Source organism: Saccopteryx bilineata, chromosome 2 (genome assembly GCF_036850765.1).
Source record: "Saccopteryx bilineata isolate mSacBil1 chromosome 2, mSacBil1_pri_phased_curated, whole genome shotgun sequence".
NCBI classification, from domain to species: Eukaryota; Metazoa; Chordata; class Mammalia; order Chiroptera; family Emballonuridae; genus Saccopteryx; species Saccopteryx bilineata.
This window is the reverse complement of record NC_089491.1, coordinates 135,688,384-135,712,612: the sequence shown is the minus strand read 5'-3', so window position 1 is coordinate 135,712,612 and position 24,229 is coordinate 135,688,384. Positions and strand designations below refer to the sequence as shown.

At 48.5% G+C, this 24,229-nt stretch overlaps 2 protein-coding genes and 1 pseudogene across 4 annotated transcripts in view; 2 read left to right on the top strand and 1 right to left on the bottom strand.

The window, feature by feature from the left end:
* Nucleotides 1-12,526, top strand: part of PFKM (phosphofructokinase, muscle) — a 25,261-nt gene extending 12,735 nt beyond the window's left edge. Inside the window, exons 5-23 of the mRNA XM_066257984.1 lie at nucleotides 419-608; nucleotides 832-997; nucleotides 1,738-1,782; nucleotides 2,242-2,350; nucleotides 2,466-2,561; nucleotides 2,804-2,896; nucleotides 3,930-4,055; nucleotides 5,098-5,162; nucleotides 5,654-5,717; nucleotides 6,477-6,626; nucleotides 7,026-7,096; nucleotides 7,446-7,533; nucleotides 7,621-7,773; nucleotides 8,270-8,434; nucleotides 9,843-9,904; nucleotides 10,129-10,240; nucleotides 11,505-11,604; nucleotides 11,683-11,788; nucleotides 12,026-12,526. Of these exons, the coding sequence (XP_066114081.1) occupies nucleotides 419-608; nucleotides 832-997; nucleotides 1,738-1,782; nucleotides 2,242-2,350; nucleotides 2,466-2,561; nucleotides 2,804-2,896; nucleotides 3,930-4,055; nucleotides 5,098-5,162; nucleotides 5,654-5,717; nucleotides 6,477-6,626; nucleotides 7,026-7,096; nucleotides 7,446-7,533; nucleotides 7,621-7,773; nucleotides 8,270-8,434; nucleotides 9,843-9,904; nucleotides 10,129-10,240; nucleotides 11,505-11,604; nucleotides 11,683-11,788; nucleotides 12,026-12,170 (2,106 nt within the window). The 3' untranslated portion in view covers nucleotides 12,171-12,526. The remainder of the gene's footprint in view (nucleotides 1-418; nucleotides 609-831; nucleotides 998-1,737; nucleotides 1,783-2,241; nucleotides 2,351-2,465; nucleotides 2,562-2,803; nucleotides 2,897-3,929; nucleotides 4,056-5,097; nucleotides 5,163-5,653; nucleotides 5,718-6,476; nucleotides 6,627-7,025; nucleotides 7,097-7,445; nucleotides 7,534-7,620; nucleotides 7,774-8,269; nucleotides 8,435-9,842; nucleotides 9,905-10,128; nucleotides 10,241-11,504; nucleotides 11,605-11,682; nucleotides 11,789-12,025) is intronic.
* ASB8 (ankyrin repeat and SOCS box containing 8) lies at nucleotides 12,146-23,229 on the bottom strand. 3 transcript variants are annotated; one of them, XM_066257986.1, is made up of 4 exons: nucleotides 23,095-23,229; nucleotides 19,057-19,220; nucleotides 17,520-17,624; nucleotides 12,146-15,391 (listed from the first exon to the last, which is right to left on the bottom strand). In XM_066257986.1, exons 2-4 carry the CDS (start codon nucleotides 19,183-19,185, stop codon nucleotides 14,759-14,761), a joined length of 867 nt encoding a protein of 288 aa, XP_066114083.1. In that variant the 5' UTR covers nucleotides 19,186-19,220; nucleotides 23,095-23,229; the 3' UTR covers nucleotides 12,146-14,758. The 3 variants fall into 3 exon arrangements, with proteins under 3 accessions (XP_066114083.1, XP_066114084.1, XP_066114085.1); XM_066257987.1 differs by having other exon boundaries at nucleotides 19,057-19,216; nucleotides 23,095-23,223; XM_066257988.1 differs by lacking the exon at nucleotides 23,095-23,229 and adding an exon at nucleotides 22,335-22,476.
* Nucleotides 22,823-24,229, top strand: part of LOC136322324 (ERO1-like protein alpha) — a 15,481-nt pseudogene continuing 14,074 nt past the window's right edge.

Genomic DNA, 24,229 nt, shown 5'->3' with positions numbered 1-24,229 from the left:
TGCGGGAGTCTGTCTGACTGCCTCCCGGTTTCCAACTTCAGAAAAATACAAACAAACAAACAAACAAAAATCTGAACGTTGGAGATTATTTCAAAAGCCAACAAGTGTCTGTGTATTCCCCTGTTCTCTTTGCTGAAAATTACTTTTTTACAAAGCCTTCAAGGAAGTGGGTTGATCTTAGCAGCCTTCCAAGAGGTGTAGCAGAATATAGGAATGACACTGGGATCCCTCCCCCCAGCCAGCATTATTTCCCTTTCCTTTAGAAGGGACAATGAGTCTTAAAGATGTCAGGAAACTTCCTAGGGAGCCACATGGTTATGTCAGCCCATCCCAGTGTTGGAATAGGGGAAATCTTAGCATGTTGAGCCCAAATGTGGCTGTGTTATCTGGTGAGCTGACTTCTACCTCTCCCCCAAAGGGAGGCACAGTGATTGGAAGTGCCCGGTGCAAGGACTTTCGGGAACGAGAGGGGCGACTCCGAGCTGCCCACAACCTGGTAAAGCGTGGGATCACCAATCTGTGTGTCATAGGAGGTGACGGCAGCCTCACTGGGGCTGACACCTTCCGTTCCGAGTGGAGTGACTTGTTGAGTGACCTCCAGAAAGCAGGTGAGACATTGTTCTCATCAGTACTGTTTGTGTGCGCAGACACGCACCCCTTACCTCCCATTGGAGGAAGTTGTTACCCAAACAAACTAGGCTGTCTTTGTCCTCCTTTTTCTGCCATTGCTTATAATTCCCACTGGCTACAGTTCCCTTTCTCCTTGGTCATCTGCTCTTTGGCCTGCCAGTCACCTCATCCAGAGGCTCTTGGTTTGCTTTTCATCGCCAGGTAAGATCACAGTTGAGGAGGCTACAAAGTCTAGCTACCTGAACATCGTGGGCCTGGTTGGCTCAATTGACAATGACTTTTGTGGTACCGATATGACCATTGGAACTGATTCTGCCCTGCACCGGATCATCGAGATTGTAGACGCCATCACCACTACTGCTCAGAGGTAAGGGGGTGGAGGTGGGCAACACAGGAGGGTGGCAGCTGGGACAGGCTGAAGGGTGACGGGCTAGAGAGATTAAAGTGTCTGAGCTATGGTGCCAATAATGACTAGTTTTCTGAGGCTAGAACACATTATCCCTAGAGCACTGAAATTGCACTGCTCTCAAAATACTATAAGATTTGCCTGGCCACTATCTAGCCCTCTGTCCAAACATGTATCTCTGTGGTCTTTAATACCTGTGAGGTCTCCTAAATGATCAGTGTGCAGACTGAGATGAATCCAGGGAGCCTGGAACCTGAGCCGCCCTTTCCAACCACATCCTAGAGACTGTAGAGGCCATTACCACCACCACTCAGAGGTCAGGGGACTTGGAGACAAGGTGGGAGAATGGGAGCGTGCAAGGATAACAGTTCACCCCGGGGATCCTAGAGGGTCCAGGCTAGTGGCGTCCTCTCTCTTCACTTCTTTTCCCTTTCCCCCCTTCTCCTCCTGGGCCTCATCTCTTCCTGGAACGCAGCCTCAGTACTGGCCCCTTTTACTGCTGTATTTTCTCAGCCTGGGAAGGACAGACACCCTGTGGCTAAAGTGTTTCCCCTAGCTTTTCCTGTTCTCTCAAGAAACCTGCTGGGGGGCCTAGCAGCATAAATACATTTCCCAGAGAGGTTAATTGGCCTAAATGTGGATGGCAGCTTAATCTTGGTCATAGGGACACTTGGACTTTATAAAGTGTCTATCTCTTGCAGCCACCAGAGGACGTTTGTGTTAGAGGTGATGGGTCGGCACTGCGGGTAAGATCCCCTTGGGGACTCATTTATTCTGTGGGCCCAGCAATAGCGCCTTCCTCTTCCCATGGGGTCCAGAGAGATCTCCCAGTGGCAGCAGACCTGGAGGTCACATGCTCCTCTTGGTGTGGTCCTTTTCCCTGTCTCCACTCCACTGACCATAGAGACCTACATGTGCATGTGTGTGCATGTGTGTATGGCACAGGCACACTCAGTGTGAAAGAACAGACAGTGCTCTGAGACAGGAAGCCACTGCAGGAGGTGAAATGACTAGGAAGTGCTCTTCAGGGACAGAATCTCATTGAGAAGCCACCTCAAGGGTGCTCTCACCCTCACCCCAAGAATGCAGTTGAGGGTCGTCCTCAAGTCCTTTCACCAGCCTGGGGACTGGCGACCTTGCTGGGCACAGGTGATGCTGTTTGTGGGGTGCAGCTCCTAGTGTGATGCTTCTGGTTCTCGTCTCAGATACCTGGCTCTTGTCACCTCTCTCTCCTGTGGCGCCGACTGGGTTTTTATTCCTGAATGTCCACCCGATGATGACTGGGAGGAGCACCTTTGTCGCCGACTCAGCGACGTACTGGCACTTTTCCTTTGCCCTTAAAAAAAACCCTCCCCCTGTTTCACTGATGATCCATTTCCCTTTCATCGGTTTCACTGCACTGACCACTCTTCTCCATGTGCTTGACCAGACAAGGACCCGTGGTTCTCGCCTCAACATCATCATTGTGGCTGAGGGTGCGATTGACAAGAATGGGAAACCGATTACCTCAGAAGACGTCAAGAACGTTAGTATGAGTGAAGTCAGAGCTGTCCTGGACACCTTACCCACCCCGACCCCACTCCCCAGTGATTTGAGTCTCCCCTTAGACTTCCTGCACACCTCACCCCAGGTTTCCTGCCCCCTAGTTTCCTCCCACCCAGGAAGTAGTACAAGATGAGAGGATAAGTTGTCCATGATTTATCTACATCTCTGTTTTCTCTCTTTGATTCTGTATCTCTTTCTCTGTTCCTCTCTTGGTCTCTTCAGCTGGTGGTAAAGCGTCTGGGATATGACACCCGGGTCACTGTCCTGGGGCACGTGCAACGGGGTGGGACACCATCAGCCTTTGACCGGATCCTGGTGAGTCGTGGGGCTCGACGGCCCTCCTGCCTCAGAACCCTCCACTTGCTGTCCTTCCCCTGCCAGACTGTACTGCACCAGCACAGGGTGATGCGTGACCATGATCGTGCCATCTCGCCACCAGCCTCTACAGTCCGTGGCCTTGACCTGTTCCCATACACTCAAGAATTCCTTTCTGTTGCAGAAAATGATGGGAAACTATATGCTTCCCCAGTGGTGAGGTCTCATATCTCAGAGCCATGAGCATTAGTGAGGTTGTTAAGATCTAACCCCCTATACTCAGTTTGAACCCTCTTAGCCTACTTTCACTGGCAGAAAGAGGAAGTATCCTTCCTTGTTTTATCAATAAGAAGGGAATATGGCCCTGGCCGGTTGGCTCAGTGGTAGAGCATCGGCCTGGCGTACAGGAGTCCTGGGTTCGATTCCCGGCCAGGGCACACAGGAAAAGCACCCATCTGCTTCTCCATCCCTCCCCCTCTCCTTCCTCTCTGTCTCTCTCTTCCCCTCCCGCAGCCAAGGCTCCATTGGAGCAAAGTTGGCCCGGGCGCTGAGGATGGCTCCATGGCCTCTGCCTCAGGCACTAGAATGGCTCTGGTTGCAACAGAGCGACGCTCCAGATGGGCAGAGCATCACCCCCTAGTGGGCATGCTGGGTGGATCCCGGTCGGGCGCATGCGGGAGTCTGACTGCCTCCCTGTTTCCAACTTCAGAAAATACAAAAAAAAAAAAAAAAAAAAAAAAAGAAGGGAATATTATTAAGGCTCATTGATCCCTTTATTTGACTACAATAGTGGACATGTTTCTCTGGAATCAGGTAGAATCCTTGGGGTTCTGATTACAAGAAGATGAAGAGTCATGAAGCTTTGGGTGAAACCTGGGTAGGGAAGTAAAGCCCAATAAGTTCCTGGCGATAGTCCCTAAGTGTGGGGCTCAACCCTGGGAGTTGGAAAGGGCTTTGAGTGTCCTGCTTCCCCAGGCCCAGCCAAGCTGGGGAGGCCTGAGCCAGACTATCTTTGTCCCTTGGGTTCCTGCAGGGCAGCAGGATGGGTGTGGAAGCCGTGATGGCACTATTGGAGGGCACCCCAGACACCCCTGCCTGTGTAGTGAGCCTCTCGGGTAACCAGGCTGTGCGCCTGCCTCTCATGGAGTGTGTCCAGGTGGTAAGTGCTGACCCCAGTGCCCCTTCCTAACAGCCCCAGGCCCGTCTCTGAGCTGGAGCCCATGGGGAAAGAGACCAACTTCCAAGGCCACTGGGACAGGATCGGAGGGAAGGGGGGCACGTGGAAAGAATGTGGTCGTGCCCTCTCTCTAAGCCTCAGTTTCCCCATCTGTGAAATGTTTCTAAAGAAGATGGTACTTTCTATCTCACCTAGTAATAAGACCCATCATCTCTTAATATCTAACCTCAAATCCTACTTTATTAAAAATGGGAATATTATTAAGGTCTAGCTAGGTAGCTTATATTTTTCTCTGATATCTACCTGGAGTATGGTCTCCGAATCAACATGAGAACTAATACGCACCTTGAGGGTTGTCTCAGGGGTTGGAGAGCAGGTATGTGAAGGATGTGATGCAGTACCTGGAAACCGCTGAGGGCTTAGGAAACGATGTGGCTTTTATAGAGCAGTCACTCTGTCACCACAGGGCGAATATTGTGGCTGAGGGCTAAGGTGTCTGGCCTGTGTGCTCAGGGCTGGCTCCCACCTTTGGCCGGCTTCTCAGTGACCTACAGCCCAGACAGCCTCCAGCCTTGCTTGGAACTGTATCTCTAAAAGCCTCAAAGCTAAAGCACTGTCTCCCAGAGCAGAACTCAGTAGCTGGGAGGCACATGCTGGGATCAGCCTATCTCCCTGACTGGGTTATCTGCTGGATCTTCACACACTGACTAGTTTAGAGGCTCCTTTGAGGCTGGTCCCTGAGTGTGGAATGGAGAAAGATGCCATTTTATCTGTGAGTGCGGTTCCACTCTGCCCATATTCTAACAAATAGAGCACTGAATCAGCTTCTTCTATTGCTGCTTATTACTCAGAAAATTCAGGGGAAAACAATACTTCTCTGAAAGTTTGGGGGACATAGACAAAGTGGGGCACAGGTTAGGCAGGATCTGGTCCCTAACCCGGGGATGGGCAGTCTCTGTGGACGGAGATGCCGCTGTGTGGAGCCTGCCCTGGGGTCGTGACTGTTGCTGTGCTCCTCCCTCAGACCAAGGAAGTGACCAACGCCATGAACAACAAGAAATTTGATGAAGCCATGAAACTGAGAGGCCGGTGAGGAAATGCCCGGAAGCTCACTAGCTATAGAAATGAGCTGCCAAATGAGACCAGAAGTCAACAAAGCTTCAGACCCAAAATAAGAGCTTCTGCCTCTTCCTCTTATTGTCTCTGCACACTTTCTTCCCCAAGAGAACTAGTTGTAAGGTGACCAGGAGGCTCCGTTCATCCCAAGGATGCCCTCCCTGAGATTGGCCTTTTATAAATATTGTAATATTTCTGTGTGTGGACCCCAGCTAGATTATAAGTTTCTGTAGGCAAAGGGCAATCTCCCATGCTGAGCCCAGGAGAAGAGTGCTCAGGAGTGTTTGAAGAATTAGTGCCCCCTCTGCAGCCCTGCCCAGTCCCTACTCTTATCCCCCTATGTCCTTAAAGGTTTGCCCTGTGGAACTTCACATTGGGAGCAAAACTTCAGACCAGGTCCCCTTAGTCTGCTGGCCTGGGACATGGACTGAAGACACCTGTATCCCTCTTTGTACTTTTTACAGGAGTTTCATGAACAACTGGGAGGTGTACAAGCTTCTGGCTCATGTCAGACCCCCAGTATCTAAGGTACTCTACTGGCCACTTGACCCCTCTGCTGCCCCCATCTCCCTTTATGAATTGCTTCTCCCAGTTCCCACCACCTGCAGCCTTGCCAGCTTCTTTGCCCCACTGTCACTTTCAGTGCTGAGTCCCTGACTCTGCTAAGACAATTTTCTGTTAGCCACCCACATAGCAGCCCTGTGTGCTTGGTGTGCGCTGGCTATCTCTGACTCAAGACCCATGTCCAATTCAGGGCTGACAAGATAGCATGCGAGGAATGGGAAAGAGGGCTTGTGTAGCATTTTCTCTGGGCCAGTCTGGGAATAGTCACATCTAGGTATATTTAAGCCACCTCTTCCAGTGGAGTAGTGTTCCATATTTAGTGTATATCAGGGTCATCTGGGTGCTTATGCAGGTTCCTGGCCATTCCCCGAGTGCAGCATTCAGACGTGGGGTGGGGCCCAGGAAGACACAGCTTTAACGAGCTCCTGAGGTGGACTCTGATGCATGTGGTCCAAGGATCACACTTTGGGCAGTGCTGCTCTGGGAGGTCTGTTATTCACTATGTAACGATATCCAGGATCAGGGACAGCAGCTTTATTTATTGATTTGCGATATAGAACTTTGCTTCAATAGTATGAGGGAGCAAGCTGTGTGGGCATTCCCTGAGGGAGGGCTGTGTGCTGTCAGGCAGATGCTCTGACCCTAGGACCGTGAGGGACTCAGTCAGCTTCCTCACTGACCCATCGCCCCTCCCCTGCTCCCTCTCTGCTTCCTTCTCCTCAGAGCTGCTTGCACACCGTGGCCGTGATGAACGTGGGCGCCCCGGCCGCAGGCATGAACGCCGCTGTTCGCTCTACTGTGAGAATCGCCCTCATCCAGGGCAACCGAGTCCTGGTTGTGCATGACGGCTTCGAGGGCCTGGCCAAGGGCCAGGTATGGGGACTGAAGGGAAAGGAGCAGTCATGTGGGATAAGTGTAGCAGGGTGACCTGTCTGTTCTCTCTCCTTACCCTGTCTCTCACTACCTTTCTCTCTCAGGGTTCAAGCAGAAGTAGATATTTAATTTCAGCACAATAGGAACAGGCAAGGGCCACTAAAATGAACCCTTTGCAAGCAACATGTCTTATTTCATTCTCTATCCCAAAGCTCAGCACGGTGCCTGACTTAAGTAGGTGCTCGTTATTTGTGAATGAGCAATAAGGGGTGGTAGAAGTTTAATGAGCTGGGGGAAAACCAATCCCTGATTCCTCTTCCAACCAGAGGTGTCGGGGAGGGGTTAGAACTTATGGGGATGCCAGTCCACGATGCAGACCCGTGTAACCCTTCCCTGCAGATCGAGGAAGCTGGCTGGAGCTACGTCGGGGGCTGGACTGGCCAAGGTGGTTCTAAACTTGGGACTAAAAGGTAAGTGGCATTGCAGGAGCACCTCCTCCTAGTCGCCCCTTAAAGGTGTCCCTTGGAATGTGGGTATCCGTGCATCAGGTCAGGGTCTGCTTGGAGCACTGCGGTTACCTGGGGCTTCTATGTGCTACGTTCACAGTTGCTCCGGGGAGGGCAGACGTGTCCATCCACCACTGCGGAGCAGCTCTGGCAGTTGAGAGCCCCAGTGTGTGTCCTCGGACAGGGTGGGGTAGGGAAGAGGGCACCAAGCAAGATACTATAAGTGTCCTCTAACTCTAACTTTTCCTCTCAATTTTGCTGTCTCCCCCAAATTTCATTATCCTCCCTCCCCACCCACCCCTCAATCAACTAGGACTCTGCCCAAGAAGAGCTTAGAACAGATCAGTGCCAACATCACTAAGTTTAACATTCAGGGCCTTGTCATCATTGGAGGCTTCGAGGTGAGTGCCCCTGCTGTTCCTTCCTCTCCCCCTCCCACCCGCCCACCTTCCCTCCTCCGCTCATTCCTCCCCGGCTGCTCTCCTCAGGCCTACACAGGGGGCCTAGAGCTGATGGAGGGCAGGAAGCAGTATGATGAGCTCTGCATCCCGTTTGTGGTCATCCCTGCTACGGTCTCCAACAACGTCCCTGGCTCAGACTTCAGCGTGGGGGCTGACACGGCACTCAATACGATTTGCACGGTGAGAGCTCCCTACCCCCGCCCATGCCTCTGGCCAGGATGATAGGCCCCGGGCTGAGTCTGGTCCTGGAAAGTGAGGTGCAGTTTTTGTACCAATCAAGCAGCATTGTTTGAGAAGTGCTTCTTGAGGCCCAGGCATTTACACAGACTTCAACCACACATACGGTGTTTCTCCTCCTCCCCTGTGAGTCCTCTAACCGAGAAACGCACATTTAGTAGGACTCTGCCTACCAAATGTTTTCTCCTTTCTGAGGTCATACGGCCTAAGTTCCATACTCTGAGCAACAGAAAGGGTAGGTACATCTTCCTTCCCAGAGGAGAAGTTCCGCAGGTGCTTGACAAATGTGCTTGTTGTTCCTGAAGGCAAGGACTGGAGGTGTAGGGGCTCTGCTGGCCCGGGGAGAAGAGAGTGCCAGAGTTGGGTTATGACAAGAGCCATGGAAGTGACAAGAGTCAGGCCCCTGACCCTGCCTTTCTGTGACCCTTTGTCTCTGCAGACCTGTGACCGCATCAAGCAGTCAGCAGCGGGCACCAAGCGTCGGGTATTCATCATTGAAACTATGGGCGGCTACTGTGGCTACCTGGCCACCATGGCAGGACTGGCAGCTGGGGCCGATGCTGCCTACATTTTTGAGGAGCCCTTCACCATTCGAGACCTGCAGGTAGATAGCCACCTAGAGTTTTCTGGGTAGCTCTCCCCTGCCCCAGTCTGTCCCCACTGTTCCCACAGCAACCTGAGCTGTGAGAGGACAGAGCTGACCGATCTGGAGTCCTGTGGGGAGACCGGACAGCACTGAGCAGGCATTCCTTGGGGAGACCTCACATAGATGACCAAAGCACCTGCTGTGGGCGCATTCATTTTGAAGGGCGGCTTGCTGTTCAGCCCTTTCTGTGTGTTTTTCATTTTATCTTCACCACAGACATGCAAGGCAGATATTACCTTCCTATTACAGATAAGAAAGGCTTAGAGAGGTTAAAACCTTTCAGCCCTGGCCGGTTGGCTCAGTGGTAGAGCGTTGGCCTGGCGTGCAGAAGTCCCGGGTTCGATTCCCGGCCAGGGCACACAGGAGAAGCGCCCATCTGCTTCTCCACCCCCCCTCCTTCCTCTCTGTCTCTCTCTTCCCCTACCACCCACCATGACCCGGGTGCTGGGGATGGCTCCTTGGCCTCTGCCCCAGGCGCTAGAGTGGCTCTGGTCGCGACAGAGCGTCGCCCCAGAGGGGCAGAGCATCGCCCCCTGATGGGCAGAGCGTCGCCCCCTGGTGGGCGTGCCGGGTGGATCCCGGTTGGGCGCATGCGGGAGTCTGTCTGACTGTCTATCCCCGTTTCCAGCTTCAGAAAAATACAAAAAAAAAACAAAAACAAAAAAACCTTTTCTGGACTCCTAACTGATTGAGAAAGTTGGTGATCTTTCTACTATATCACGCTACCCTTCCCAGTGTCCCTTGCTACCAAAGTGGACTCCTCTCATTCCTTTCAACTCCAGGGTGAGGGTCTGACTCCCATGTCACAGAGAGACCATTTGGTCCTTATTTTCCAAGATCCCAGTTCACTGGAGGAAAAAAGCCACACAGTGGAGGGGATGGCAGGCTGAAGGAGCTCCCTAATCCCAAACCCAGCCAGCCCCCGCCCAGAGTGGGAGGAGGACTTGTTCTCTCCTACCCATAACTTAAAGCCCACGTGAAGGAACTGGTTCCTCCCAGGTGACTCACTGCTGTACAGAAAAGCATTTACAGCCCAACACCAAGAGGAGAGTCAGCCCTCCGAGGGAAGCAGAAAGCCCTTGAAAGGGAAATTGAGGAGGTGTGAAAGGGGGCTGAGAACTGACAGTCCCCACAGCGTTCCTCCTTGCAGTTCTGCCCGTCTCCTTTAGACTCTTCATTTAAATTTCAGTCAGCACTGAACTTCATAAAAGGATCAGGCACAGTTCGGGCCCAGGAGTGTAAACAGCCCTCTTCCCTGTCCTTCTGCCTCTGGGAGAGGCTGGCCGGGGAAGAGGAGATCTCTGCGCCTGTCCGACCGACCGTGCCCACTCCCAGCCAGGCTTAGGATTTACTGTTTCATTTTCAGGCGAATGTTGACCATCTGGTGCAAAAGATGAAAACAACTGTGAAAAGAGGCTTGGTGTTAAGGTACCTCACTCATGGCTTGTTCCTAAATGAAGAGAGAAAATCGTTGGGCTTTGGCCCTAGCCTGTAGAATGGATCCACAGTTGGGACACAGGAATCTGCAGATACAAAGGGAGAAAACCTGAACCACGGAGGAGATAGGAACGGGCAGAACAGAGCCAACAGAGGGAGGGTGGGGAGGGGGTGGGGAGACAACCAGTGACCGGCTTTTGGTCTGTCCTTGGCAGGAATGAGAAGTGCAACGAGAACTATACCACAGACTTCATTTTCAACCTATACTCTGAGGAGGGGAAAGGCATCTTTGACAGCAGGAAGAATGTGCTTGGCCACATGCAGCAGGTATGGGGACGCCCTGTCACGCCCGTTACCATACGGCCATGGCCCCCACCGGCCATCGCAGCTCCCCCGGCCTCGGTTCTGCCAGAGGCTGTCAGTGTGGCCACAGAGCGTGGACCTGCGGTCTTTTATAGTCGCAGCACCAGATGTCTGTCTCCTGAAAACGGCTTTAGAGGTCGTGTGGCCCATCTTCTTCATTTAGGGCGGGGCTTCTCAACTGCGGCACTGCTGCCGCTTCAGGCAGGATAATACTTTGCTGCGGTGGCTGTTCTGTGCAAGAGGTTAGCAGTATCCCTGGACTCTACCCATGAGATGCTAGTAGCACCTCTACCCTGAGTTGTAATAAGTAAAAAAATGTCTCCAGATATTGCAAATATGCCCTGGAAGGCAAAATTGTCTCCATTTGAGAAGCACTAATTGCAGTGAGAAATGAGCCCCAAAGAGGAGACAAAAGTTGTTCAGGGCCTTTCATTAAGCTTGGATGAGAGCCAGAATGAGCCTGGTCCATTGTCCTTCCACCACACCATCTCATACAGAAGCCGCGGAATTAGTGCAGGCGCCTTGCGCCACTGATGGGGCTCACGGGGAACAGAACTTTCCACCACTCCCATCCAGTCCTAGCGTTCTTCCCACCCAAGATAGGCCTCACTCACTAATGCAGCCATCCCAGGCGTCCCCAGCTGGTGCTACTTAAGCATTGACCTTTGAACTTTCCCCACAAATGAATTCCCAGTGTCTCAGTTTGAATGAGCTTATTAGCCCCAGCAGGAATGGGGTACTATTATATTAAAGTATGAAGCCCTAGATTTTTTTTTTCCCTTCCTACTTTACCACCTACTTTCTTTCAGTTCAGAAAAGAATTTACATGTTTTATATTATTCTGAGGTGCTTGCCACCAAGGGATCCAGACTGGGCCACATTGATATCATCAGTGATGATGACTGAGAAAGCTGCTAGGTTGAAGAGGGTAGGGAAGTGACTGGTGGCCAATAAGACTAGAAATACATGAAGAGGATCTGGCAGCTGTGGGGCTAGAAGAGGCCATTGTGAGACCAGTCATCTCTTTAGCTAATTACTAATTCTTACACCTACAAATGGCCAAATAGGCCGGGCCAGCTCACCCCAGTTTCCTGAACTATTTCAGAATTTCTGGATTCCTGTTTTTGGCTATAAACTTGGGGCCCATTCCTCCCTTTCTCTCTGTGTTTTAGATATCTCTGATACTTGGGAGTCCTTCCTTCTGTAATTTTTATGACTCTTTTTCTAGGGTGGGAGCCCAACTCCATTTGACAGGAATTTTGCCACTAAGATGGGCGCCAAGGCTATGACCTGGATGACCGGGAAAATCAAAGAGAGTTACCGTAATGGTAGGTGGGGTATGGGTGAAGCCCCTCCACAGAGGCTGGGTCTCCTGTACAGAAGCTGACTGACTGTCCTTATTGCAGGGCGGATCTTTGCCAATACTCCGGACTCGGGCTGCGTTCTAGGCATGCGGAAGAGGGCCCTGGTCTTTCAACCAGTGACTGAGCTGAAGGAGCAGACCGATTTTGAGTGAGTGCATCTACTTCCTAGGGTGGTTCCCTCCCTGGCAGTTTCAAGTTCTACTTTGCCCAACCTGCTGTCCTCAGTCCTTCCCTTAGCAGTAACACCTGTAGTCGCACTTACTTAAAATCTGATGCCTGTGCCCTAAATCCAACCTCTTTTGCTCAACTTCTTCCCGTGAGCCTTTGATAGAAGTTGATTGTGCTGCTGAGAGATTACATCATCAACTACCTCATTCCTTTGTAGGCACCGCATCCCCAAGGAACAGTGGTGGCTGAAGCTGAGGCCCATCCTCAAAATCCTAGCCAAATACGAGATTGACTTGGACACCTCAGAGCACGCGCACCTGGAACACATCAGTCAGAAGCGGCCTGGAGAAGCTCCTGTCTAAATGTCTTTGGAGTGAGGGGAACAGATTGTTCATATAGTCTCAAATGTTTTAGCTCATTTTTCATTAGGTTTCCTTTTATTCTGTAACTGCAGCCAAGATTAGCTCTGGCTAGGGGGCAGTGAGTGAGTGAAAGCTCCATTTAGGTAGAATGTATCATGACTTCTGCCCCAGCTTCATTCATCACACAGGCTGGGCTCATCTAGTGCTGGGACAGCTAGATTTCAGTTACTCGGTTAGAACTTTCCTAAAAATAAGGTTTATTTATTTCTTTGTGATAACAAAGTCCTGGTTCCTCTACTGCTTTTGCTACAGTGACAAACAATAACTACACTAATAAATGCCAACTGGTCACTGTGCTTGGGGATCTCCTGTTATCTTCTCAAGTAGAATGTAGTACAACCAGACTCTGCCCAGACAACACCGGGAAAACGCAGCCCACGTACTCACCCCATGGGCTTCTGCAGCATCTTGGGCTCTGTACACAGGGTCCTAGAACATGCAGGCACACTGGTCCTCCCCCTCATCCTGCGTAAGTCACCCCTGCATCCTCTGCAGCCGGTGTGATGCTGCCGTCTCCCTTAAGCTAAAGCTGTGTCTCACCCCTTGAGCACATGCCCGTCACCTTGAGTCATGTTTTTCCCAGCCGTCTCCTGATCTCTACTCCTCCACTGACAGCCCAGGGTTCTCCCTTCTCAACTATTCCCCTCTGCTCCTTCCTGGATGAAAGCCAGACTCCATTTGTGGGGAGACATGTACATTTGAAAGGCTTGGGAAATTGAGACACCCAGTCTGGGTCCTGGTTTGGTTGAAGTACTGTTTTGGAAAGATGACAGTTCTTATTCAGCTTAAGTTGTTTTCTGTTCTATAATGAGGAGGCTTCTTCCTCCTCATTAGCCAAGTGCCCGTGTAATGCAGTTGGTCTTCAGGATTGGGACCACAAATTATATACAGAATGGTCAGGGTAGTGCCCTGTCAATGCCAGGTTTAAGCTTTGCCTCCAAAAACCAGGTCCTAGCTCTCGGCATAGGCACACATAGTCCTCCCAGCTCAGTTTCCTCATTTGCTTGATGAAGCAGGAATGTTCCAGCTCACAAGGGGTGGAAGAAGGGATTATCTCTAGTACATTACTTCTGCTGGCTGTCCAAAGTATTACTGCTATACTCTAAAAAGAGATCGAAATGTAGTGACTGAGAAGGCTTGTCAGAGTCCAGAATTAAAGCAACCAAATGCTCTTTGTACAGGAATTAACAATAACTATCAAGTACTGTTATCACTGAATCCTCAAAACAGCCAATAAGGCTGGGTGGTGACAGAGGGAAGAATGGAGCTCAGGATGATTAAATAATGTGGAGAAAAGCAGGAACAACAGAAATTGCCAAAGTTGCTTTTAGAACTGTTTATTTTTTTTAAGTATGCAAAAACACCAATAGCAAAAGGGCAAAAGCAGACGTACTTTTTCAAATTAACTGTGTCAGCAGATTTGTAGTTCCCAATTGGTTTCTGAAATTTGCATACAGATCATTAAGATCAATAATAACTTGATCTAGTTTAGGAACATAAAAAGGAGCATGTACATTAAAACATCTCTTTTGGGCAGGCAGGCCATCTCAAAAGGAGCTCTTATAGTGCTCTTCCCCAGGCCCCCAACTCCATCCCCTCCACCAGTGTTTTGTATAGATCAGTAGAGGGCAAATTTTCCAAAACAACTGAAAGAGAAATAATTCCAAGCCGTTAGCAGAGTGAGCTTCACATAGGGAATGAGGAAGACCCACGGGAAAAGGCAGCCCAAATCCTCCCCTACTAGAGCCAACACCTGTGTCTGTGGTGCAAGAAATGCCTGCTAAGCCATCTGAGAAACTGGCTTTCAGGGAGAGAAAGAACTTCATTAGAAGAAAGTTCTTAGCACTGCTTAGAACCTGCTTAATCTCTCCTACTATGTGGGAAGCAGCAAGACAATCTTTCCAAAATAATATTGCTGAATTATTGTAATCCTCAGGGGCAACCATGGAAAAGCAGCAGAAACAGCTGTTTGTTTTGATAATGAGAAAGGGGACCAGTCCCTTCTGAATGCTCCATGATGCGACATTCGAGGGATATCATCCAGCCCTATTCTCAATCTGTACACTATCTGAGGTTGTAGTACCTTTCTCTTTGGGCTGTTCTCTTAAACTTCTTCAGAGATCAATTAAAATGCTTCTAGAGGATTCTTCTGAAGGGTTACTATGTCCCCAAAGGAAACTCAAACACATTCCTTAAGTACTTTGTACTTTTCATCTTCCTAGAGAAATTTAGTTGCACTGTTGACTTTTTCCCTAAAGAGGAGGGGAGGGGGGAGACCTCTTCATTGCAGGGTACAATATAAAAAGCCAAGTAAGTGAAAAACAAAAGTGGGAGATACTTTTTTTTGTTTGTTTGCTTGGTTTGGGGAGAGGAGGTGGTGTGGAGGTTACTGTTGTGACTGGTTGCCTCAAAATATAAACCACACAACAGGAACAGCTGCTTTTCCTGTGTTCCAAGACAAAGAGACAGTAGTGCAGGGAAATCCTCACCCAGAGTTACCGTGTGATGGTGTGAATGTCTCCTCTGGGCTATTCTACAAGTAGCAGGTATTCCTTCAGAGAAGCTGGCAGTGGCAGGCCCTTCACTGCATCGGGCAGGTACTGGAGTCCCAGGCTGCGGCGCACGGCATAGCGAGAGAGTGTTTTTAGAGTGCCCGGGGCTGAGCACAGAACAGTCAGTTTCTCACACAGCTGCTGGTCTCTGGCCACTTCTCGTGGCATGGTACCATTTTTCCTTAATTCAAAGTGTCCAACAGCTCTGTGGAGGAGCTCAAAGCAAGAGTCCTCTTTCTCAGTTCCAAGGCCCCTGACTAGCAGAGCCACCAGGCGGGAGATGGGTGTCTGGCCTTTCAGGTTGATGACTCTGACCTCTGCCCCATAATCAAGAAGGATGCTGATGCTCTCAAGGTTTCCCTTCATGGCAGCCCAGCTGAGCGGGGTGTCATTGTTGTAATCCAGGGCGTTGACTGAGGCCCCACTCTCTAGGAGGGCCCGCACACATTCAGCATTGTTCTTAAAGGCTGCCCAGTGAAGTGGGGTGTCTCGGTTGCCATCCAGTGCATTGGGGTTTGCACCATACTCCAGTAGGACCTCCACGCAAGCCTCATCCTTCTCTGCGGCATAGTGGAGGGCTGTCCGATTGTAACCATCCAGGGCGTTCACCTGTGGAGGGAGGAACTGTATTACAGTAAACAGACTACTTAGGACGATGGGCAAAGAAGCTTGCACGTTTACCCTCTACCTTTGCTTGTAATGTTCAGAACAAGAGTCAACAAGCAATTCCCAGGGGACCTTGGCGATCAAGGTGGAGATAGGACGGGAGCTTAGGAACAAATAGGAAAAGCACGGTCCCCAAACAACCAACAGTATTATGTGAATTGACTGGCTGGCCTCCGTTATTCAGGTGTTTGCTGCTGTTCTTATTTATTATTCACTAGAATCTCTACCATAGAGTAAGGGCTAAAGAAAGATGAAGTCTAAGTCCTTGTAACTACTCTGAAAGGTGTTTATTGAAAAGCACCTTGAATGTATCATCCAGAGTAAAGGTTTTGGATTATTTTACTTCTCATGACTCACTCTATCCCGTGGCTAAGGGCAACCAGACTGAGAAATAATGAGGCCACGCAGAGCTCTGCCGTGCAGCTCTGCTTTGCTCTTCGGCCACACAGAGGACCGCCCTGCAAACATGCTGTGGACTCACAGAGAACCTGGAGGAAAGAGACAAATCCCCAGTGCTGGAAAAGCAGCTGGCTTGCTAAAACTCAGCATCATCTATAATTTTTGAAGGCTACAAAGACTTTATTTATTTATTTATTTAGTATTTTTCTGAAGCTGGAAACAGGGAGAGACAGTCAGACAGACTCCCGCATGCGCCCGACCGGGATCCACCCGGCACGCCCACCAGGGGGCGTCGCTCTGTCGCCTGGGGCAGAGGCCAAGGAGCCATCCCCAGCGCCCGGGCCATCTTCGCTCCAATGGAGCCTCGCTGCGGGAGGGGAAGAGAGAGACAGAGAGGAAGGAGAGGGGGAGGGGGGGAGAAGCAGATGGGCACTTCTCCTGTGTGCCCTGGCCGGGAATCGAACCCGGGACTTCTGTACGCCTGGCCGACGCTCTACCACTGAGCCAACCGGCCAGGGCCTACAAAGACTTTAAAACCCAAACATAAATATATTATCTTCCCCCATAAAATGCAATAAAGAAAAACTGAAATATTTAACTGAGTTCAACCTTCAACCTTCTATTTAGCTTACTGTCCTTTTTCCCCTGAGATATTTTCGCCTTCATCATTGACACTAATCACCGGCGTTCAGTTCAGGGTCATTCTCAGTTGTGGAGCAGATAATGACGGTAGAGAATAAGCTGTGTGGAGGTGCGACGCGGGGGCCCCCCTCAGGCTCACTGCCTGGTATGTGGGGCCTGCACGCCACCTTCACGGCAAGTCTGATTCAAATCAGTGCCTCTGCACGTGCACGTTCAAGACTGCTCACCAAGAGCCAACATACTAATTTAACAAGCAGTTCGCAATTACCACATGCCAGTGTTCTAAACAATTTACAGTCTTACAAAGAAGATACCATTATCGTCCCCATTTTACAGACAGGGAAACCAAGGCAAAGAAAGGTTAAGTAACTTGTTCAAGGTCAAGGTTACACAGCTAGAAGTGACAGCTGGAATTCAAATCCATGAAGTCTAGCTTCATATTCTAGTCTTTTAATCACTCATTGTACTACTATGCTGCTGCTTTAAAATGTCAACATAAATTAATGATGGTGTTTATGTTAAGATACTCATATCAGAAAGAAGACAGAAGCAAAATACACTAAAACAGAAAAAAAATTAGTGAGCAGAAACGGCACAAGTAGGCCAGTTCAGAAGAAGGGATTGTCAAATGATACATGTCCCCCAGCGAGGGTGGCATTAACAGCACGCATCTGGTAGCAGGTCTCACATGCTGTAGATTTAATCAGAGCTGAGGGACCACTGCACTCACAGCTCCTGGACAGTCAAAAGGCAATCAGAGGATTAAATGGAAATATAAACCAACCCAGAAGGAAGGCCCGGAGAGACCCTCTTCTTGGTGCTATGGACAACTCACAAAAGAAAGGCAAAGGAATGAAATCCTCAGGATGATTTTATATATTTGCCATTACATTTTGCTTTAACACTGGCTATGCCGATGTTACCATAAGCTGAAAGGTAGGAAGAGACGGGAGAAGAAAGAAATGTTAAGAAAATGTGAAGCTCAAGTTTTAGTGAGTCATTAATATGACAGTGTTAAAAACATTATTACCTCAGCTCCTTTTTCCAGGAGTAACTCCACACAGTCAGCATCTGACACCATGCAGGCACAGTGCAAGGGCTTCAGTGTGCCATGGGTGCAGTTCACATCCGCTCCCTGCGGGCAGAAGGACACTCCCATCAGTGTGCGCAGCTCTGGCTCAGTGAGCAGGATAAAACTCAGAACTGAGTCCGAGGGGAGGAGGGTTCTAACTCAGCACTGTCAACAGACTAGTGGTCCCAGTTTCTATTCCCATTAATTAAATGTTATGATGCTAACATGCAAACCAAGCAAAACACTAAAGATGAAGAAAAGGGACTACTGATTCCTTAAAGCATGTTATTTTCTCCACAAAATAGCTTGCCATGAGGTCATTTACATATCACTGAGGATATAACCTACTAAGTAAAAGCAGTGGGAACCTTTATCATCAGGCCTGAAAGCTGGAAAAGCGTTTCATGGCCATCATGCTCTGAAAAAGGCTGAAGCCAGGAGAACTGGCACACTCTTTTTGCCATTCAACAGGTGACCATCGTTAATAGTAAAGTCATCTTAATGTTATCTTTTTGTTTATAAACATTTTCAAAGTAGCCTCTTAGTATCAGCATCCTCTCCCACCCACCCTCTGCTGGTACTTCCTTTTCAAATCTGATCAAGGAGATGGAGACACCACAGTCAGACCAAAGTCACTGAGTGACTCAGCAGCAGAGCTAGAATTAGAACGTGACAAAATTTCTGCTGCTGAGCCTTCTGATACCACTTTTGCTGAGAACAAGCTAACACTGTATGAGTTTTTCTTCTCACAGCTGTGCCACACAACTCTAAGCAGCTACAGAGCTCTAGGCTGTAAATAAGAATTTTAAAGTTGTTAAAAAGAATGTACAGAAGTAACCATCTGGATGTATTTTCTAGTGATCAAACGATTGCCCTGTAACTTTTCTCTTCAACAGGAATAATACACAGAAAAAGGTATCAAAGACTTTCTAGGAGACACTAGTCAAGTAACAATTACTAAACAGCAATGGTTAAGTATCGGATATTAAAGTGTTTTCTTAATTCAAAAATCACCATGCATTTTAGGGGCTGATACTATTCTTTACAGAACTAGAAGTGGTAGCTGTTGTTAAGATAGAAGGCAGGTGATATCTCTCCATGTAATCATTACAAACCACAAGGATTTGAAAACCACTTCTGCTTTGCTGGTCTCCTTCCTCCCTTACTACAACATGTGTAGAAGACTTTGAACTTGCTGGATCCCATATGCACCATAACCAGACAGAGATTTTACTAAGAACATGAGACCAGGGTTATCTACAATATGTTTCTAAAAGGAAAATATCAGATGCTAAAAGCAAAAAGGAGAGGGGAAGAGAAGCAAAGCATAGAGAAAATGTATTTCAATGGTCACGTTAATACATTGAAGAATACTGTAAAAACTCTTTGTAATCTTGATCTGAGTCAAAGCTGCAAATCTGTAATCTACGAGGATTCCCCAGGAGCTTTCCCACTTCACCTCCCAAGGACTCGATGTCAATAACAGCACACTCACCCCTCTGATGAGGTCCTCTACATTATCATGTGGGAAGGAACGGATGGCAGCGATAGTTCGGATTAAGCGCTCTGAGAGAGAGTATTTGCTCTGAATGCTCTGCATAATATACCACATACTGGAACTCATCAAGGCTCAGGGTATGTTCACATGCTCCAAACTGCCTGAAACAGAGAAGTTTTAGCAACACAATAGCACTGAGTGCATTGTCCTTAAGGGTTGGAGTCCTCTGAGGCCTTCCCAATACTAAAAGCAGATTTCAAACAGATCAGTGATTAATTAATATAATTTTCTCTTAATCATGGGGAAAAGATTGATTATGGTTAAGGAGTTGGGTAAACCTGGCCACAAATGACCTGAACCTTCGGACCTCAGTTCTACACTCAGATCTAGTTTAGCACAAGATTTCCCAAGAAGCCCCAAGGCCCCCATGGAGTTCTGTGTGGTTTAAAGCAAGAGTACACAAGGAACGGGATTTTTTTTTAATTAATTTTAATGGGGTGACACTTGTAGATCAGGGTACATGTTCAGAGAAAACATCTCTAGGTTATTTTGACATTTGATTATACTGCATTCCCATCGCCCAAAGTCCAACTGTCTTCCGTCACCTTCTAACTCATTTTCTTTGTGCTCCTCCCCTCCTCCAACCCCCTTCCTCTCCTTCCCCCACCCTGTAACCCCCATACTCTTGTCCATGTCTCTGAGTCTCATTTTTATGTCCCACCTATGTATGGAATCATATAAAGAACAGGATATTTTATTTTTTATTTTTATTTATTTATTTTTATTCATTTTAGAGAGGAGAGAGAGAGGGAGGGAGAGAGAGAGAGAAAGAGAGAGAGAGAGGAGAAAGAGATGGGGGAGGAGCTGGAAGCATCAACTCCCATATGTGCCTTGACCAGGCAAGCCCAGGGTTTCGAACCGGCGACCTCAGCATTTCCAGGTCAACGCTTTATCCACTGCACCACCACAGGTCAGGTGGAACAGGATATTTTAAAGGTTGAAGATGCCATAAAACATTCTTTTCCTTCTCTGTATTTTGTGGTCATTATTATTATCAGCACCCCTTTAGGTTATTTGTTATAATTGGCCTTGCAGTAGTTATATTCATATGGTTTCTCTATCTAAACGGTAATCAATTGGAAGGCAAGGTCCTTGCCTTCCACTTTTTTTTTTTTTTTTTTTTGCCCATGTAAGGTCTCACAAAAGGTTTCAGCCCATCCGCAGTGTCTCACAAAAAGTAGGTATTTAATAAATATTGGTTAATTGACTGACTAAAGGACATGGAAGAGACTGTTAGTGTGAGAAAAGAGGGAAAAAGCTATGGAACAAATACTTATTTTTAATGACCAGACATCTATGAAACAGTTTTGTTTGTTTGTTTGTTTGTTTCCATTTTTCCGAAGCTGGAAACGGGGAGGCAGTCAGACAGACTCCCTTATGCGCCTGACCGGGATCCACCCGGCATGCCCACCAGGGGGCGATGTTCTGCCCCTCTGGGGCATCGCTCTGCTGCATTCAGAGCCATTCTAGCGCCTGAGGCAGAGGCCACAGAGCCATCCCCAGCGCCTGGGGCCATCTTTGCTCCAATGGAGCCTCGGCTGCGGGAGGGGAAGAGAGAGACAGAGAGGAAGGAGGGGGGTAGGGGTGGAGAAGCAAATGGGCGCCTCTCCTGTGTGCCCTGGCCGGGAATCGAACCCAGGACTCCTGCACACCAGGCCGATGCTCTACCACTGAGCCAACCGGCCAGGGCTATGAAACAGTTTTGAATGTTTTCAGCAAAGATAAAATGGAAACTATTTGAAGTAATATTATAAAATAAGGAAGGAATGCAAAAGAAGAACAACTCTGGAGTCATCTATATAAAATCAGAAAATATTTCAATGTTCACACCAATGGTTGCAGTTGTAGGGAAATAAGCAGATTTCAGTGCAAAATGAATGAAAAACTTTAATAACTGGCCATTTGTGACAACTGAGAAATAAATTTGGGCAATTTATGTTAAAATCACCTGACAGAGGGTTCTAGAATGGAAGGAGAAAATAACGCAATATACTTAAATTCAACTATGATAAAAGTTTGGCCGTATACTAGTTGGGAAACATTTAAATTAAAGCAGACAAGGTGGAGCATTTCAATGAGAAAGCATGTATCAAAAATTACAGAGAAAATATAGTATGCAATATCAGCTATGTTTAACTGTTTAGAGTACATGTTCTTATTAAACTATAAGTTCCTTGGGGGTAAATATAGTGCTATTTTCAATAGTGCCTGGCACATGGCATGTTCTCAATAAATATTTTTTGAAACAATGTAAAAGCTTATTATTTTGGATCTTAAAAAATTCAAGACTTGGCCCTGGCAAGTAGGCTCAGTGGTAGAGAATCAGTGAGGCATGTGGATGTCTCAGGTTCGATTCCAGTCAGGGCATACAGGAGTGACAACCATCTGCTTCTCTACCCCTCCCCTTCCCCCTTCTCTGACTCTCTCTCTCTCTCTCTCTCTCCCCCTTCTACAACCAGTGGCTCGATTGACTGATTCAAGCATATCGTCCAAGCACTGAGGATGGCTCTGTGGAGCCTCCACCTCAGGTGCTAAAAATAGCTCAGTTGTGAGCATGGCCCCAGATGGGCGGAGCATCAGCCCAGATGGGGTTGCCAGTGGATCCCAGTCGGGCGCAAGCAGGAGTCTATCTCCCCTCCTCTCAATTGGAAAAGAAGAAAAAAAATTCAAGACTTATAATTAAACACGTTATGCATGTGTTGATCACTAAGAGAAAAAGCCTAAAATTACTTTGGTCATTTCATACAATGTAATTTTTGCTTTTGTAATAGAGTATCCCCTCATACATTATGTAACATACTATAAACTCTAATGGTTTCTATTTTGCTAATCAGTAGCCATTTATCTGTTTAAAATATATACAGTACTAATTAATAGAATGCAAAGTAAAAATATTCAGTTCATACATACCAATGATTCAAATTGAAAATTCTTTCCCCCTATTTTATTATCAGCTTACACACCTGTTTATGTGTCTCTGAAATTTTCTAGATAATTTAGGATTGGTATAATCTCTGCAACAACCGCTAAACTCCTCAGACACAAAGGTCTGTATCTCATACTTCCTTGTTGCAAGAAAAAGGGAAAAAGCAGAGGTGCATTCTAAGCGATTCCAAGAATGGGGTAGAAGACAGAGCATCTAAAGTGGAAGGCTTAGATTGAAGTGGCTCTGATAACTGATTCTGGGCTGTGATAATCTGAAGATGTTAAATCACCTGTAATCATTTTGAGGACGCTCTTGGAACATCTAACTCAGAATATGACCAGTAGCTCTCTGCTGTTGCCTCCAAGTTCCTGGTGAAGAGTGCAACTCTGGGGTAGTATACTGACAACATTCACTGTCAGAAAGGGTCAAGGAAATCTAAATTCGACCTATCTCTGGGCAGCACCCGTGCAAGGTTTTACCCCCCCAAGTGGCTCCTTTCCTTGGCTGGAGCTGAAAGCCCTCTCTCCCCCGTTTTCTTTCATTTTGGATGCAGAGGAAACACCAAGGGGTTTATATTGCGAAGCTAGAAGCAGAGTGGGAGAGAGGAGAGGCGGCGTTCAAAGCTCTGGTGCTAGTGAGGTCACCGCTCCCGCCGTGACGGGGAGACCCTCGGCCCAGCCAGAGGCGCCCCAACCCCACATTTGCTGGGGGAGAGCTCGCGGCAGCCTGGTCTAGCCAAGGCTAGGCGGGCAGAGGGTAAGGGCACGAAATGCGAGGATGCGTGGTGTCACTTTCCGCATTGGCTTCCCAAAGACTGCAGCCATCCCGGCAGGTCTTCTGGAGCTGGTACTTTGACAGGGTCGTCCAAATGCGCCGCGGGAGCCCCAGAGGCAGGCCAACCACCGCCCCGATCTCCCCGAGGCCGGGACGATGTCTCAGGCTCGAGGGCTCGCAGACACCGAGCGGGGAGTGGGAAAGCGTTACAGGGCATGGTGCCCCGGGTTAGAGAACCTGTATGCAGGCACTCCCGCAGCGAGGGCCGCACTCACCGAACCGTGGGGTTGAGCTGGGTCGTGAGAGCAGCTGTCAAGGCGTGACCCGGAAGCAGAAGATGTCAGCAGCGGGCCCCTCTGTTTACAGGACTTCAGAAGCGACTAGGATGGGCGCCTGCGCACTGATCAGTGTCCGTAAGCGGGACGCGCCTGCGCAGATTCGTGAAGCATCTGCCGTCCTACCCAGCCTAGTTAACGGGTCACTTGATTGCCTAGCTCACAGGTTTTGCGCGCAGGCGCAGTGTGGTACTTTCCGGCCGCTGCCCGAGGGCAAGGCTCATTCTCCCGGCTCTTGGGACGATTCTGAGGGCTGCACCTGCCTGGACCAGACCTGAAGTGGGGTCATCATGCCCCACACTGCCTCCCACTGTCTCCATCTGAGGTCAGGCCTGGGCACCTGGTTCCCAGAGTATTCCTAAAGTCACTACACTGGTTCAGTTGCTTAGGAGACTGAACTGTTAGTAAAAAGTGTCTTTGGCAGATAAAAGAGACTTCCGGAGTAATTCATAATATTGGAACGCATTTATGCGCCTGGGAATGCTCCTGGATATCGTCAGCCCGCCCTCAGAAGGAGCTATACAGAAGATAAACAACCACCCAGGAGTTGTAGCCCAAATGTTCAACACTGAAAAAGAGGTACATGCTAACAAGAGCGGTCCCCTTTGATGCCGACGCCTCTGTGACGTACTTCCTATATAAAGCAGCAGTTTTCAAATTTGTTCATCTCGCACACATAAACTAGTTACCAAAATTCTGCGGCACACCGAAAATAAATTTATTTTATTTTTATTTATTTGGCTGACCTGACACCACCACCCCCCCCCCCGAAAAAAAAATAGGTATAATTTTGATTCGTTCACACTGTGTGGCATTGTTGTGTTGGCTGTTGTCATTTTTTTGACAATCTAAGGGAAAAGAGGTCAGTACCCCTGAATAAATAGTCAGGTATTGCATGTTTTAAAAATCACTTATATAGAGCATAAACATTTTGAAACCAGTAGCACATAGCAGTGCATGTAAAGAGCCAAGCAGCCCACACAGACTACCTATGTGATCTACCTGAGAGCCTGTTGAACCAAGAGTGCTCCAGTACCCACTTTCCAAAGCTTGCTCTCTATGCAACAAAAATTAA

Excerpts from the sequence above, each read along its gene's own strand:
- ASB8 (XM_066257986.1), bottom strand. The coding sequence starts at position 19,185 with ATGAGTTCCAGTATGTGGTATATTATGCAGAGCATTCAGAGCAAATAC. Across the intron at positions 17,625-19,056 it reads TAGAGGACCTCATCAGAGGG|GGAGCGGATGTGAACTGCAC; the intron begins GTGAGTGTGCTG and ends TTCTGCCCGCAG. Across the intron at positions 15,392-17,519 it reads TCCTGGAAAAAGGAGCTGAG|GTGAACGCCCTGGATGGTTA; the intron begins GTAATAATGTTT and ends CTCCCTCCACAG.